The 17,115-nt window shown below is 39.0% G+C and overlaps 1 protein-coding gene across 3 annotated transcripts in view; it reads right to left on the bottom strand.

Moving 5' to 3' along the window:
• Positions 1-17,115, bottom strand: part of SNX24 (sorting nexin 24) — a 95,555-nt gene that overhangs the window by 4,028 nt on the left and 74,412 nt on the right. For all 3 annotated transcript variants that reach the window (XM_069776785.1, XM_069776784.1, XM_069776783.1), the window contains 3 exons: positions 3,948-4,042; positions 2,783-2,815; positions 1,804-1,868 (listed from right to left, as the gene is read on the bottom strand). In XM_069776785.1, coding sequence (XP_069632886.1) covers positions 1,804-1,868; positions 2,783-2,815; positions 3,948-4,042 — 193 coding nt within the window. The remainder of the gene's footprint in view (positions 1-1,803; positions 1,869-2,782; positions 2,816-3,947; positions 4,043-17,115) is intronic.

The raw sequence follows: 17,115 nt of genomic DNA, 5'->3' as shown, positions 1-17,115 counted from the left end.
CACTCTCAATACAGGCACTGTCTCGACCAACTTTTAGACAGAGGTAACTCTGTGGGTGCTTCTGCATTACTGTTGTCACTTGGGTCAGGAGTCAACTTGTGAAGTGACCATATCCCCTTACTCTGCTTCAGTTCATTGATTTTGTGATTTGCACTCCAGCCTCAAATGGGCATTCAGTCCACATGACCAGATTAGTGCTAAGTCAAAATAAAAACAAAAGGACTCTGTAATATGTCTTTGTCCTGGTTTCAGCTAGGATAGAGTTAATTTTCTTTCTAGTAGCTGGTATAGTGTTATGTTTTGGATTTAGTATGAGAATAATGTTCATAACCACGTCAGTGTGGTTGTGTTAAACCATGACAGTCTTCTAACATGGACCTCGGTCACACAGGACCTCTGCACTCAATGTTTCACTCTAGAACTACAACTTTAAGTTCAGTAAGACTCCATAGGGTTAATGCTGTTGGGCCACACTACTAGAGTGGACACTGCCTGCAAGAGAGACTATTAACCATCTCAAAATACATGAGCCTAGTCCCTATGGTTTTGAAAAACGGCTTGTAAAAACAACCGAATCACAGAACAGTTGCAGCTGGAACAGATAAGTGGTGGTCATCTGGTCCAACCCCCTGCTCAGGCATGGACACCTACAGCCAGTTGCCCAGGACCACGTACAGATGGCTTCTGAGTATCTCCAAGGATGGAGACTCTACCACCATTCTGGGCAACCTGTGCCAGGGCTTGGGCACCTTCACAGTGAAAGAGTGTTTCCTGATGTTCTTGTCCTGCCACTGGGCACCACTAAAAAGAGCCTTTGTCTTCTTTACACCCTCCCTTCAGGTATTTATATACAACTTCAGAAAATCTCAAGGAAGTACACTTCATTGGCCAAGAAACTACAGCAAATAAGTGTTCTCTCCTAAATTTACTGTTAAAAATGTAATGATTTTCCAAGCAGCTCAACAACCTGACTCTTGATTTCAACACAGTATTTTGTAAAATCAAACAAAATGCCACATTAAAAAAAAAAAATCTTAATTTGCAGCTCTGGGAGAAAATTCTCCCTTGAAAGTGCATTACATTTTTAATACAAAAACTAGTATAAGTAACAGTTCGAACAAGTAAAATGACAAAACCAGGAAGAACACACTATTAAAAATGATATTTTTTTTCCCTGCACTTACTTAATTTAAGACGGAGGGTAAGTTCTCTGAATTAATAATGCAGAGAACTTTCTATAAAAAAAGGGGATTATAACAAGCTATTTCAAACTCTTTTGAACCATGTATTAAGAGATGAAGGCTAATGTAAATGTCCTGTGAAACACATCAATTATACTTAAAGTATACATTCTTTTTTTTTTTTTTCCTAAAGAGCTCTAGAGGTTATAAACGATAAGAAATAGTAATAGTCCAAATGGAAATACAAACATGCTCGTAGTAGATCGACTGGTGTTTAGGGAAAAAGCACTTACAAAGGACTGGGCCTCTAAGTTCAAATCCTTCAGGCAAAACAGACCAAAGGGTCAACAAGAAAAGCAAAGCAATTTTCTTTATCTTTTGATTTGAATTCTCCGTAGGTTTGTCTGAGAGAACAACTGGGGGAGAAAATTCCACCCTTTTATAAATCACCCACCCCACTTAGTGTTTTAATGGTTTCTTACACAAGAACTATCGTTTTATTGGCAGGTTATTAGATTTTGGACCAGTGTCATTTGACTAGGCTGGTATTAATAATAATGTGGTTTATGCAGTGCAGGGTCAGATCAGTAATGCGCTGTTAACAGATGACAGGTTTGATTACCGTTGGCTTTAGGCAAGACATATGGATCCCTTAGGAACAGCAGCACAGGCTGGTGGGACAGTTTGCTGGAAAGGTCAAGAACAGGGATGTCAGTATCAAGGGACAGCAAACAGAATATTCTACAAACTAGCTTTGACAAAGTGAGGTGGTCGAGCCTTGCCGGTGCGTTTCTGCACACCCACGCTGCCCAAAAAGGGCAGGCTCCATCTCCTGGGAGTAAAGCTGCCTCTCAGCCACACACTGAAACCCTCAGTGTGAAGCTGGAGGTCCAGGGGCTGCATCTAGGAGGGGCGGCTTGCAGCTGGCTTTGAGACCTCCCGATCCTGCTCTGCTCCCTGGTACTTGGTGTAATGCAGGCTACAAAATCACCTACAACCAGGCTCCATGGTCTACAGGCTCTTCAGGCCACCAGACAGACTCAAAATTTCACCACGTTCTTCCAGCTCTCAAACTGGTTGCTGTACACCTCACCCATGGAGAGAAAGTCCTTGGATGCCCCTTACAGGGCTGTCTCGCACCCTGGATATGGTAGAGACATCCTCCCCCAGCCAGCACCAGCCCTCTCCACTCTGCTCTGTAGATACACATACCGAGTAGTGCAACCAGATACCTACAAAAATCTATCAAACACAGAGGGGAGAAACCAAACCTCTAATTCCTTCTGCTGAATCTTCTTGCTACAAAAAACCACACTTTGATGGGTAAAAAACATTCCCAGAAATATTTCAGAGCTAGTAGTATTCTATTATGGTTTTGTAAGGAGTTTCCCAATACAAGTGTAAGGATGCTCAATTCACTCTACAAATGGATGGATCTAGCACAGCAGATGAAACTAGCCATAATATTTAACAAGCACATCTAATTTTAATGCTAAACCACTGCTATTTCGTCATCTGGAAGGAACAAATACAGTAAATGCCAATAATTTCAAGTAGTTTATTAATCTGGTATCCTAAAAAAGAGTAGGAATCAAGCTCACCTCGATTCTTCAGATTCTGTTTCATCAAAAGAGCTGCAAGTAAAGTGAGAGGAAACTTTGGTTACAACAAAATTAACTCTACAATAAAAAAACCCTCCAAATCCTTTAAGAGCCATCAAAGGGAGCGACCTTTTTTCTGGTCAATAGCTGCATAATGCAGTGTGATGAAATGAATGTGGGAGATTATCCCTTTACAACAACCACTACTTGGAAATGACAGCATCCATTTTACTGTAACAGATTCACAAACATACCTACCTATCTATCTATCTATCTAAGAAGTGATGGGGTACGGTCCCAACGAGGGTATTGGCTGATGTCATTAACTACAAGTCTGTTAGCTTCTGAATCACTCTGGAGACCGCCCTGGGCCATAGACACTTCTGAGTGTAAGAGGGCCTCAAAATTATCTCCACTTTTTTCAACCCACCTTCTCTCCACTGCAGATCCACACAGCCTCCCGCAAAGTGGAAAAGGGCCACATAGCTTTTCTGGGGAGCAAGTTGTGGTAACGCTACTGGACTATCAAATACGTTAGCTTGGATAGCAAAAGAAATTATTCTCCCTACAAAGCTTAGAGCTGCAGATGATAAGAGAGCTTCCAGTTACACTGTTTTGGGTATTTCCGTAGTCATTACACTCATCATACTAAGATTCCCTTCTCCCACCCCGATCAAGAACCCTTCCCAGGGGAAAGGCAATGGGGCCATTGGGGTAGATGTCATCAGAAAGGTGAAAGACCCCATTTTCAAACACACAGAGGGAGATCATAAAAAGACCAAAGAATTAACTTCTATTTTGTGCAGATACTATGACCATAAAACACATGCAAAGGCTTTCTATGCAAATTTAATGAGCATTTATGAATATCTTACATTTCAGTAGATACTTCAAGATCTACGAGAAAATCATATTTTTCTCATCTAAACTCTCCTTTGCTTTCCAAGAATATTACATTAAACCTCACTTCAGTCTTTGAACAGGCTGGATTTATTTTACCACCTTTTGGGGATATATAAACATACTTAAACATGAAGCTAATGCCCATTTATTTTACAGTGTTAGAGTTGGCAGCAAGGCCATTTTAAGTCAATGGAATTGCATCAGCACTGAGTGGATATGGGCCTTTTGGCCTCCACGTATTTTTCAGTAAATGAGAGCTTACCCACAGCTTTCTGCTTTTGGCAAGGTAGGTACATGGCGAACGTTCAAGAAATCAAGAAATATTTTAGGGAGCTCTTCATTTTCTAAGATGACTGTCTGTGAAAAAAAAAGAAGGAAAAAAAGGCACAATCAAAACCCAAGATTTTTTAGTATTTTAGATATCACACACTTTTATTCAAGCTACCAAAACATTTCCCACTTGCAACACTTTTCAATTCTTCTCCAGTTTTTTTTACACCTATTTTGCAGTGCTTCATTTCAATAGGAAAACCACATTTCTTAATGAATCACATATAAATACATTCAGCTTATGCTACTATACTCTTTTTCACCTGCCATCACTGGTGCCAAGCTAGCTGCCTCTCAAGCAGAGATGTCTGATTCTGGAACTAAGTTATTGGCACACTCATTTGTGAATAAAATTCTGTTTATTTGAAACATAAAATAAAGCAGCTACAGCTCAGTGCTTTCACGTTCACCTCACAGAAGACTCCTGTTTGGCACATCAGTGGAAAAAGGAAGTCTCCACTTTGTGCAATTTTATTAATGCATGCCTTGGTAAATGCTAACAAGGGAAACTCTTTGCTTGGCTTGACAGATCAGCTTACAAGGTACTCCTTATATCTGTGCTGTGAGTCCTAATGACAAAGCTCCATGCAAAGAGCTGCTGGCTAGACCTGCCACATTCTTCCACAGCAATGGTGTAACAGCCTGACTCCATCCTCCTTTGTTTTTCCATTGATGAGATGATTTACAATTTTCAGTAAATTAATTGCAAGTACACTTAAAAATATGTAGCAAATAAATGAGATGCTTAGGTGCGTGTTCATCATGAAAGAATGACTTTTAAAGGAAACAATAAATCTCTGACAGTTTCATAGAAGCAGACCAAAAATAATCGTTGATCTTTAATTTTCATGAGGCAAACAAAATAGTTCATAAATTCAACCAATGTCTCACCTGAAAGATTAAGCCCCTACTGTTCATACTGCCATATGTTCTGATAACACCTGTACTTCACATGCCAAGGAAAGCCACAAGCTCTTCCCTAAAGAGCTTTCCTTCATAAAAGCCTGATCTGGAGTGAACATATGCATGGAAGAACCTTCACTAGATTTATAAATAAAATGACTTGTACAAGTAAAGCTATCCATGTTCATCCTGTTCATTTTCACAGCCTATGTTAGAAGAAACATTCGGGAGGTAACTTACTCCTGTGTGTGTATTCTTTTACACTGCAATATCACTAGGGAGATGCAATGGTATGTAGAGGATAACAGGATCACAAAAAAAATAAGATTGGAAGAGACATCTAGAGGTCATCTAGATTTTATAGCAGGTTTTATAGCAAATGGTTTGGTTATTTGTGTAATGAAAACCTAGACAGTGTAAAAATTGCATAAGATGTGCATAGACTGAAAGAGAGAAACACATTTGAAAAGAAAGATATTTGAGGACTGGTTCTTTCTTATGTTACATTTGCAAGTCTGAATTCAGAGTCTACATTTCTTCAACAGCTGAGGCTATCACTAACAAGTTTGAAAAAAAGAACTGGGAAAAATGCAGCTTTTGAACTTTTCTGTTCTAGATTTTAACTGATGTAACAAACAGGGAGGTCTGAAATGTTGGCAAGTGTTAAGCCTTTCAGTTCACCTCTATATGAAGATGCTGCATTAAAAAATGCCACTTCATTTGCATTCTGCAAAATCAGCACTCTGCTGCTGCAAAATTTGTCCTGTTCTGCATTCAGGTTATGCACAGAAGGAGTGGTGGAGGTGGATGCATATTCAGAAGGTGCGTGAATTGCATAACAATGCGTACGATTTGCTCAAATAAAACCACCTTACTAATTATATGCAATGAAGAACTGCAAAAAGTTGTATAAACATGTTTAAGGGCATCCAATGCTTATATGCAACCTCATACTTAAACTTCCTGACAGCTCTTTCCAAAAGTTGAACTGCCTGTTGGGGCTGCTGAACAGAACAGTGATTGTCAGGGAAGAAGAGAAGGATACATCACTGTATAAAAGGAAAACTCCTGACAGCTCTTACAAACCTATTTGTTTCTACTTCCACTCACTCCAGATTAATATCTCATTCTATTTCTTTTAGGTTTTTTTCATGACATCCATCAAGTCAACCCAACCCCTGCTAACCCTGCCCTGACCAAATCTATTTCACAAAAAGGCGTAAGCAAATAGCATCTGTTTTAGTGATCAATAAACTTGAAAATGTAGAATTTGCAGAGAAGCAAAGGTAATTTTGCACTGTACTGTATTTTGGATGCTGCTTCTGTTGATTTGCAATTTTGTCATTTCCAGAATTTTATGAAGTGAGGACTGACTGCATTGAACAAAGGAGGATTTTTTCAACTGATGTAACATAATGTGACATGCATTTTAAGGAATTAAAAAATAAATGAAAGTACAAGTTAATTATACTAATAAGGGGACAAATTATCTTCTGGCTTGACTTCGTTGGCTTTGATATAAAAAAGGGCTAGCACATAATTCAGATGTTTAATATACATTGTAGAAACCAAAGAAAAATAGAAAAAAACCTGGGAAAAACAACAATGACAAAAAAACCCCAGCCACACTGTATTAGGTGTGTCTGTCTAACTGCATTTCCTGCCTCTGGTGGTGGCCCAAAATGGATATCCAGAGAAAAATGTAAGCATTCTCAACTTCCTATTTAAGTTGTTCAAAAAAATACTCTTAAATCAGAAATAAATGTTATCATAATTGGTTTAATTTACCTGGAACAACCCATAACACAACAGATCTTTTACTTCTGACTGAAAACTTGTAAGAAATACATATTTTGCAAACTTGGTGATCGTCTTTAAATAATAGCTGAGCAGAAAAGGAACCAGCAGGTAAAGTCTCTAAACCACTACCTATAATTTGTGATGTAACATGCTCAGACATAGCCTTTGTTCAAGTGAATATATGATATTGGCTTGTAAACATGACTACTACCTTGTCTGCTCTGCAGTCAGAAACTTAAAGATCTGTATTTTCAAAGAAATAAAACCTTACAATTAGTTTGTTAGTAATGTGAATTTCTAATAAGTCCAAATTCTACCAAGCTCATAGCAATGAGTTTCAAATATGGGCCCCACAGTGCTAAGTAGACTAACTTAAGAAAAAACCCAGCATGTGTATTTCCTTCCTAAAATAAATAGCCCCCCCCCCCCCCAATAAAACACCTAACACAACCTCTGGTAAGTGATTTGGGAAGTGACTCTAGAAATACATTTTTCAAAGGCATTGATTTCAGCTGAACTAAGAGTATAAGCACCATATTTTCTCAGAAAATCATAAAGGGTGTTTATCTGTTACTGTCACACTTTAATGAACTACTCCGTGCTTCAGGAAAAAACACAAGGGAAAGCCTGATGTTTACATCAGCAGAAATGTCTTTTTCATCGAAAGGGTGCGATTATTATTATGTAACACAAATCACAAAAATCCCAATTTTTCTACCTTATCAGTTTCATAAAATCATGTTCCCTAAGGATGCCATTGATTAGTTGCACATGTTCTTTCAGTGACATCTGAAATACTTAATTGTCGGTTATCTTTTCTCCTTCAGCAAGTAAAATATAGTCACAAAATTGCAAAGGGACTTGTTCTGCCTTAACCTTAGCTAGATGCCATCATGCAGTGGAAAACAGTGGTAAAATATCACAGGATAATGCTCTCCAACAAGGGAGACATATAAACAGCATAATGATTTCCCACGAGTTTCCTTTTTAGAAAATTGTCACTAAAGCCAGGGTAAATGGTGACATATCTTCACAGAGGACACTGCAAAATCGAACACTGGCATTCTAGTTAGGTCCAAACCTACTCATCAGCCAATTATAACAGTAACTGAACATCTTGCTGAAAACCTGAACGAGACCATTTTGCTAACCTTAGGAGATCATGCCACAGGAATGCATCATTTTCACAATTTTTATTATTGTTGTTGTTTTTAATGAAATAAGATTTAAAATTAATTTCTTACAATCATCTATCATACTTTCTCAAGGTTGCTGGAACAGCTGTTGGAGGGGGAGAAGTGAGTGGGGATGTGAGTTACAAGGTTTTTAAGAGTCCTTACAGACTTTTCCATTCAATCGGGTTTAGTTTGAAATGCTGTACTGTTAGGGTGAAAAAGTTCATGACAGTTTTTCCTCTCTTCACAGGGAAAGATGCTTCACAATACCTAATTCAGCGGTGCAGCTAAAATGGGGGAGAAGAAAAATCAATACCTACCAGCTACAGTAAGTAGGCTGGAGTGTCAGTCTCCACTGGGACCAACCCCCCCCATCTTTTAGAACACTTTAGAGTCTATATTCTTCTATTAACCTGCTTTTCCTGAACTGCGTTACACAGTCCCATGAAATGATAAAAAGGTTACCAAAAGAACACATTAGCTAAAAACCAAGTAGACAAAGGAACCAGACTTCTAAGAGCAAGCTTTCCTTTTTTTAAAGTAATAGCAGATAAAATGTTTTATATTACCCATTGTGAAGAACCATGAAGAAACTCAGTCCCTTCTTCAGTGAGGATGTTGTTACAGGTTATCAACATGAATTACTTCTAAATAAGTTGTCACTTAAGTTATCGTAGTGAGGACTCTCCACTTTTCATTACTACCAGAAACATTCAGTGATAGGCAGTTTTGTAAGAACAGGAGCAGGTTATCAAACATGCTTAAAACTCTGTATAAAGATACAAGAAGCACACAAACACACATACAAGGACACAGAAGTGATGTTCTATATGAAGTACGAGCTAGCTAACACTCCCAGGCTGCATATCAAAGGGAAGTGAAAACTAAGAGTGACATCTACACAGTGGAGCTTGAAATGGAACAAGGTATGTGACTGTAGGTATTATATACCAAAATACTTCCAACAGGGATATGTACTATCCAGAAGTTAATGCAAAGTCACAAAACTTAATTAAAAAAAAAAAAAAAAAAAAAAGAAAAAGCGCAGAGGGGAATTGCAGCTCTGAACCTGAAGACTGGAGAATAGTAGAAAAATTCCTGCACCAACTTTCAGATCAATTTGTTATACTTCCAGTGAGCTGAAAACTCACCAGATATCTCCTGAGTGACAAATCCATCTATCGCAGCATTCTCAAGCTACACAGAGGACGAATGAACTAGATGGAAGGGAAGCCCAATAGGTGAAATGACTGCTGGATATCACTGAAAATATGTATGCAGAAATTCATGACAGTGTCTATAAGCTATTAAAATTTTTACTTTAGCCTTACCTAACCTAACCTTAAAGCACTTTACTTATTTTGATTAAAAATACTAATAAGTAAGTTTTAAGGTAGTGAGTACTTTAGTTAGAAAACTAGTTAATTACACATTTACACTTCCAACTAATATTTAACTACTAAGTGCAGAGCGGATTGACTTGAGGCTAAGTGTACAAATATAACCCATTTGGTGTGAAAAATACAATATTGATTTTTTTTCAGAAAACTGGGAACATAATGTAGTGGGAGCAAACAGTGAATCTCTCTGCAGCAAAATAGAAGACTAGCCCTTGAAAGATTAGAAACAAAGTGCAACAGACTACAGTTCCTTTGAAAAATAAAAATGAAAGGAAGCAGTCAATATCATTTCCTGAGACACTGCTCAAAGGATTGGAGGTTAAGACAAAGCTGGATGAGAAATGAAGAAATCAACAGAGCAAAAGGAAAAGCAGCAGAAGGGCAGGATGAGTTAATGATATTAAAAAAAGCCAGTAGAGACAAGAAAGGCTTTTAAAACTGAGTAACAGGAAAAGTAGTACAAAGAGTAAGCAGATCCATTAATGACAAAGAAAGACACCAAAAATAAACGTTGATTCTAAAATGGCTGAATTGAAGTGTTTTTTTAAAAGTCAATGGACCACTAAGACAATGGACAATTAACAAGTAATTAAGACCATGTCAATAATGCTGCTGACAACAAACAGGTGAAGGAATATCTTAGACAATAATACATACATCAATCAGTAGATCCAGAAACTACACATTCTAGGATGGTAAAGAAATTAGGTAGTTATGCTTGGAAAAGTCTTCTCAAGGGTACAGGGGAAGAAGGTCTGGAAAACAGCAACCACATTTACAACTCACAATACAACAACAGGTAAAGCAGAAGAGGTTTAAACTTGCAGTAATGTCTTCTGAAAGCTTAAAGAAACTAAATACAAATATGCTGTAATGAAAAAAAACCCCAACATTCAGGCTGCAAACTACAGCACCTGGAAAATCTGGAAACTGGAAGGTTTTTTGGTTTCTTGCACAGTCAGATGCTGCACTCCTCCTATGCTGATCCTTGTGCACTGAGGAAGTCGGATGGGAAAAAGAAGCAAAAACCCGCAACAGTATCTGATCAGGTAATTAAAGACTATAATAAATACATACTCTACTTTAAGGTGAATAAAGCTGGTACTGAAAACGTCCGTTCTAGATTTTCCAAGTTTGCAAGTGTTTCTTCAGTCCTAAGACTGTTCCTCCAAATATCGGGGTTTAGTGCATGTTCCTGTCATCTTAGTATGTGATAGCCCTTTCTTAGAATCATTTAGGTTGGAAAAGACCCTTAAGATCATCGAGTCCAACCATTAACCTAACACTGCCAAGTCTACCACTACACCGTGTCCCTAAGCACCACATCTACAAATCTTTTAAATACCTCCAGGGATGGTGACCCAACCACTGCCCTGGGCAGCCTGTTCCTGTGCTTGGCAATCCTTTCAGTGAAGAAATTTTTCATAATATCTAATCTAAACTTCCCCTGGTGCAACTTGGGGCTGTTTCCTCTCATCCTATCACTGGTTGCTTGATAGAAGAGACTGATACCTCGCTACAACCTCCGGTGGTTGTAGAGAGCGATAAGGTCTCCCCTCAGCCTCCTCTTCTCCAGATTAAACAGCCCCAGCTCCCTCAGCCGCTCCTCATAAGACTTGTGCTCCAGGCCCCTCACCAACTTGGTTGCCCTCCTCTGAACACGCTCCAGCACCTCAATGTCTTTCTTGTAGTGAGGGGCCCAAAACTGAACACAGCACTCGAGGTGCGGCCTCACCAGTGCCCAGTATGGGGGAACAATCACCTCCCTGCTCCTGCTGGCCACGCTATTTCTGATGCAGGCCAGGATGCCATTGGCCCCCTTGGCCACCTGGGCACACTGCTGGCTCATATCCAGCCGGCTGTCAACCAGCACCCCCAGGTCTTTCTCTGCCGGGCAGCTTTCCAGCCACTCTCCCCCAAGCCTGTAGCACTGCATGGGGTTGCCGTGACCCAAGTGCAGGACCCGGCACTTGGCCTTGTTGAACCTCATACAACCGGCCTCAGCCCATCAATCCAGCCTGTCCAGATCCCTCTGTAGAGCCTTTCTTCCCTCAAGCAGATCAATGCTCCCGCCCAACTTGGTGTCATCTGCACAGTGACCGAGGGTGCACTCGATCCCCTCATCCAGACAGTTGATAAAGTTATTAAACAGAACTGGCCCTAATACTGAGTGCTGGGGAACGCCACTTGTGACCCGCCACCAACTGCATTTAACTCCATTCATCACAACTCCTTGGGCCCAGCCATCCAGCCAGTTTTTCACCCAGCTGTCCTGGTTTTGGCTGGGATAGAGATGATTTTCTTTCTAGTATTTGGCATAGTGTTATGTTTTGGGTTCAGTATGAGAATAACGTTGATAATACACTGATGTTTTCAGTTGTTGCTAAGTAGCATTTATACTAAGTCAAGGATCTTTCGGTTTCTCATGCCCAGCCAGCAAGAAGGCTGGAGGGGTATAAGGAGTTGGGAGGGGACACAGCCAGGACCCAAACTGGCCAAAGGGGTATTCCATACCATGTGACGTCATGTCTAGTATATAAACTGGGGAGAGTGGGGCTGGGGGGCTGATCACTGCTCAGGAACAAACTGGGCATCATTTAGTGAGTGGTGAGCAATTCCATTGTGCATCACTTGTTTTGTATATTCCAATCCTTTTATTATTATTATTATTGTAATTTTATTATTGTTATTATTATCATTATTAGGTTCTTCCTTTCTGTTCTATTAAACTGTTCTTCTCTCAACCCATGAGTTTTACCTTTTTCCTTCTGATTCTCTCCCCCATCCTACTGGGTTGGGGAGGGAAGTGAGTGAGCGGCTGTGTGGTGATTAGTTGCTGGCTGGGGTTAAACCATGACACCAGTGAAGAGTATGGCCATCCAAGCCATGAGCAGCCATCATCAAGCCATCAGCATTCATCACTGCCAGATTTAAACTCTGAACCCTCTGCACATACTTTTGGCTTCCCCCTGCCCTTTTTTTTGGATCCTCATCAAAGGATGTCTCTAATTCAGGTCATAAAATACACAGAAGAGTATTTGCTTGTTACAGTACAAGTCAGCAGGATCACACAGTATTCCTCCAAAGGGCCTAAGGGAACCCACTGATGAATTTTCTGAATTAGCATTGGTGTATACCATATTGTTTATGGCTGCTTTAGAACTGGAGAACTAAAAAAACCGGCAAACATAATTAAAAAAAAAAAAAGGTACCATGAGAGAACTGGGGATTTATAAATTAGTATGCCTGTATCAGGGAATTTGTAACAACTAAAATAAGGAGTAGAATTAGTGAGTGCATGGATAAATACGTCTGGATGGAAAAGAATCACAAGGCTGCTATTAAGGCAGACCCTGTTTCAAAACTTACTGCAATCCCTGAAAGGATCAACAAGCACAGATAAATTTGGCCCTGCTGATAGAGCCTACTTTCATTTCCAAAAGGCTTTTCACAAAGCCCCCCCACCAAAGGCTTTATGGCAAACTCAGCAGCCATGATCCTTGCAAAGATAAGTAGTTACAAATCCTGAAAGACAGGTTAGGAGAACAGCCCAGAGTGAAGCATATCAGAAGAAAATAACAAACGATGGGCTTTAGACTGACCATTAGAGATCAGAGGAGTGAGATGCTGGGGGCTACAATATATCCCTCAAAAGATAAGCTTGCTATTTGGCAACAATTGAAAAAAGCAAAGCAAAAGTTTATTAGAAACTATTAGAAAAGGAATCAAGAAGTCATTAGAAATTATTATTATTATATATTACTATTATAAAAAAGGAGGTCCTTTAGACAGGACGGTCTTCTTCATGGAACAGGTAGTTGAACCATGGGCCACAGGACATTGCAGATGCTGAAAATTTATATGTGTTTAAGGAGAGACTGAATCTTGATGGAAGAAGTTAATTGAACTGAAAATGCATGGAAATGGAGAGTTTATTCAGAAGAAATTATCAAAGCATGTTCTCTCTATTCTCCCTCATGTACCTGCTTTTGAGCACTATTAGAGGGAGGCTATTCATCCCAGAGGAACCTCTGGTCTAATCTGCTCCAACAATTATTTTATGCTATGCCAGCTGAGTTACAGGGTTAATTGTACTAGTCCGCAGTAGCAGATGGCTCTCCCAGAGAAGGAGGATGGATCACGGCTGGGAGATGGCCAGCTCACTCTCTCCTCCCTCCCTCCCTTTCACTCATCCTTTGTGCCATTCAGGTGGTTGGAAGAGGCTGCTCCCACCTGCCAGTTCTCACCAGCAAATCCCCACGGTGAAAGGTAATTTGTCAGCTTTTGTGCATCCGCAGTCCCTCTACCTCCTTCCTCTCCCAGCATTAGTGAGGATGGAAATATGCTAAGGGGACACAGGAGCTCTGTTCTGCCTTGTGGATCCTACGTGAAGGACTGCTGGGGACAGAGGACCGAGCTGGAGGCTGAGCTGGTGGGCAGCCAGCATCCCCATTTCCAGGCAGTGAAGATGAAGGGGTGATGCAGGAATGATAATGCAACACTTCTTTCTTGGTGTCAACTCTAAGAAGTTTTATTTTAGAAATATACATATTAAAGATTTGCAAAGTCAAATAATACTAGGTCAACCCAAATATAAAACAGAAAAGAGTTAATGGAACACAACAAATACTTCAAGAAAACTTAAAACATCACTTGGAACCAAATATTGTTTGCCTTGTTTTACCCATATTGAATGCAAATTATCTGAGAGAAAATACATTTCTGAATGTAAAATAAAAGTGAAATGACTGTTATTTCAATTCACTAGAAGTTTTACATAGACAGGCTGTGAGATATATTAAAGTAACTCACACTTCATTAAAAATGCTACTTGACAGAGAATACAGTTTTGGCTGCAGAATGGCTGCAGTGTTTGTATTTGCATATTTACTTTCTAGACATTCTAAAATATATAAAAAATAATTTTTCTCCTGTCATTGTTTCATTTCAAAGAGAAGTTTGAAACAAATTGTCACCTATTTCTGCACAGAATATATTTATTATTTTTTCCTGCGCTGCTATATTTTCTATCTACTATATTTACTATGCTTGTAAATAGTCCTTTATAAGGAGGAAAGGTATGAGCAAGCCTAAAGAAAAGGCAGTGATTAAAGAACTAAGCTGTACTCCATTCTTCAGAGCCAAATGCAACAGAATACTACCTCAGCAGTGAGAGAAACAGAGGAATAACTCTGCAGCATTACCAACTTTCTCTTGATCCCACCCAAACTGCACTCTCTGGATAATGTCACAGACTATTCCATTAAGATGCAGATGTTGGATTGGATGTTGGATTTTTTGGTTGGATAACGTGGTTTTGGTCAAATAGCACAGCTTCGAGAGAACCCAAAAAGCCCAGAAAAATACTGAAACATTTAAGAATAGACTTGAAATAGCATTTTCACTTCTTTTTTGCTTCCTAAGAAACATCACACAGCTCTAACTCATTTTGGGCGTTTTGCTGGGAACAAGGAAAGAGTCAGATAGTTGATGAAGTTAGCTATGAAAACAACTCTTGCTCTCCACAACAACGACAATTTCATGCAAATGTCATATCAAAAATCTAGAAATCATCTGAGGATGATTTCCTCATCTGCATTGTTTCCACAAGGTACTGTAACAAAACTGCTATTCAACTCTACAATAACTTCTTATTTTGTCTCCCTGATATTTTCTCGTCAGAGGTTTTTGGTCAGAGTAAACTCTTGAGAAATGGCTCAACATTCCCTTTGAAACTAATTAGACTAAGCAGCAGGTACCCACTCCAAAATCTAAACAAGAGAATGTAGAAAGCACAGGGAATTCACTGCACCTGAGGTTCATGAACTCATTGTGTCATTTTTGCAGAGGTAAAGAAGGGGTAACATAACTGACCAAATATATTTAGATTTATGTGGTGGGGTTATTTTTGGGTTTTGTTTTTTAGTTTTGAGTGTTGGTAGCCCTTTCAGCACAAAATGTGGTGTTACATAAGTACTCTAGGCTATTTTGCAATGTTGGAAGAATAACTGCAAGGAAATCGGTAAGCTTAATTTTAAAAACTCTGAAGCTTACATAAATTTTAACCAGCTTAACAAGAAAATACATGTTGCATTTGCATGACACTTACTTACCTTTAGCAGCAAAAGCAAGGTAAAAATCTAGTTTGTTTTTTTTTCCTGAATTATTCATATACTAACAATTTACTCTGATATCCTAATTCTGTAGTTAATGAGGTGGTTGCTTACACAAGGGCAAAGAAACGCAAAGTAAGTTTTGACCACTAACAAACTCAGAAATGTTAGAGATGGAGGGGGTGAGGAAAACTGGAGTCAGACCTAATAGTACACAATAGATACCACAGGAATAGAACAAAAATATAAATGTATTTGTGAAAGCAACTGGCTTTCTCCTAGAACCACTGTAACAGAGAAAACCCTGTTTAAAAATATGCACTTTTCCAAGTCTCATTAAATTAACTTCTGTTTGTAATAATTCTTATGTTTAAAACATTTCCTAGCCCCACAGGACAGCAAGACCCAATCAACTTAGAACAATGTGGTAAATGCTGTGCTGACAGCATTAGCCATTGATTCAAAAGCATCTGTTTTCTGAAAAACTCATCAGGGTTTGTTCTCCTGGAAAAACGTTCGTAAGAAATTTCTATTCTGGATAGAAACCAACAGGTTAAAGTCAAAGATTCAGACGATCTCTTCTTGCCTGCTTATGCTACAGAAGCAGCATAACAAATGGTCAAGATGGAGTGACATCTACCCATATGGATATTAAAAAAAGCTTAGACAGCATTTCATAAATTACACAAGCAAGTTGGAATCAATGTCAGAGAACAGAAGTTTGAACAGATGACGTAGGACATTTTTTAACAGACACTAATATGCATGTTTAAATTAAATTTTGTGAGAATATTTTGTCAGGGGTCATAATTCATGGATTATTTTCATTAAAAAGGATGACAATATAAATGACATGAAGGATAGCAGGGCAGTCATAATGGAGTAAATTATTTTATTTTCCCAAACAACATCAGAGCAGGAAGATGCTCAAGACTGTTCAAAAATCAACAGTAAGCAGTTCCAGCAGTAAGAGTCACTGCAGAACAGTCAGGTGGGCAAGGAAGACTTTAATGTGTGTTGTCAAAATATTTAACTGGTCCAGTTTTGTCATCAAGAGGCTGAGTTTGTTAATTCTCATACTACCACACTTGTGGATCTTGACAGATGGGTTATTTCTATGTTAAAACAGATTGATTGAGGATGGCACCCCACTTCTCACTACCACCCACCATACTGCTCTTCCAGAAATAAGACTTGAAATTATGTAAAATGTTTTGTCTTAGAACTACCATTCCTATGCTCTATTTACTGAAACCGTCTTCTATCATATATCTACATTTCATGAAAATCTGTCAAATAATTAAAGATCTTCTTCATGCCAAAACTCGGCATTAAATACCCTTTCAAATAAACTTTCAGAGAAAGCTCTCTTTGTTCCTTGCTCCCCCACCCTCACCATTACAGGAGAGATCCAACACCAAATTATTAAATTCTCTACTCATCAGTGAAATAAACTGTTTGTGGAATCAAGCCCAGCATATTGCAGTATGATTTTGTCTTGCTAAGGAGTCGAGAGTCTTTACACAAGTAGGAAAAAACATCTATAAATAAAAAATACAGCAGCTCAGAAGTCCGGTGTAGAGTCTGAGATGCTAAATCCAGAAAGTTCTTTACAATCTTAAGTACTTGCTTGCACACGGACTCAATCTGCAGTGGGAATTAATGTTACCAGAAGTGCTAGAACTAGACAAAGTACCTCCCTTTCTTTG

Source organism: Haliaeetus albicilla, chromosome Z, assembly GCF_947461875.1.
Source record: "Haliaeetus albicilla chromosome Z, bHalAlb1.1, whole genome shotgun sequence".
Classification (NCBI taxonomy): Eukaryota; Metazoa; Chordata; class Aves; order Accipitriformes; family Accipitridae; genus Haliaeetus; species Haliaeetus albicilla.
The sequence above is the reverse complement of the archived record's forward strand: the minus strand, read 5'-3'. Positions and strand labels throughout refer to the sequence as shown.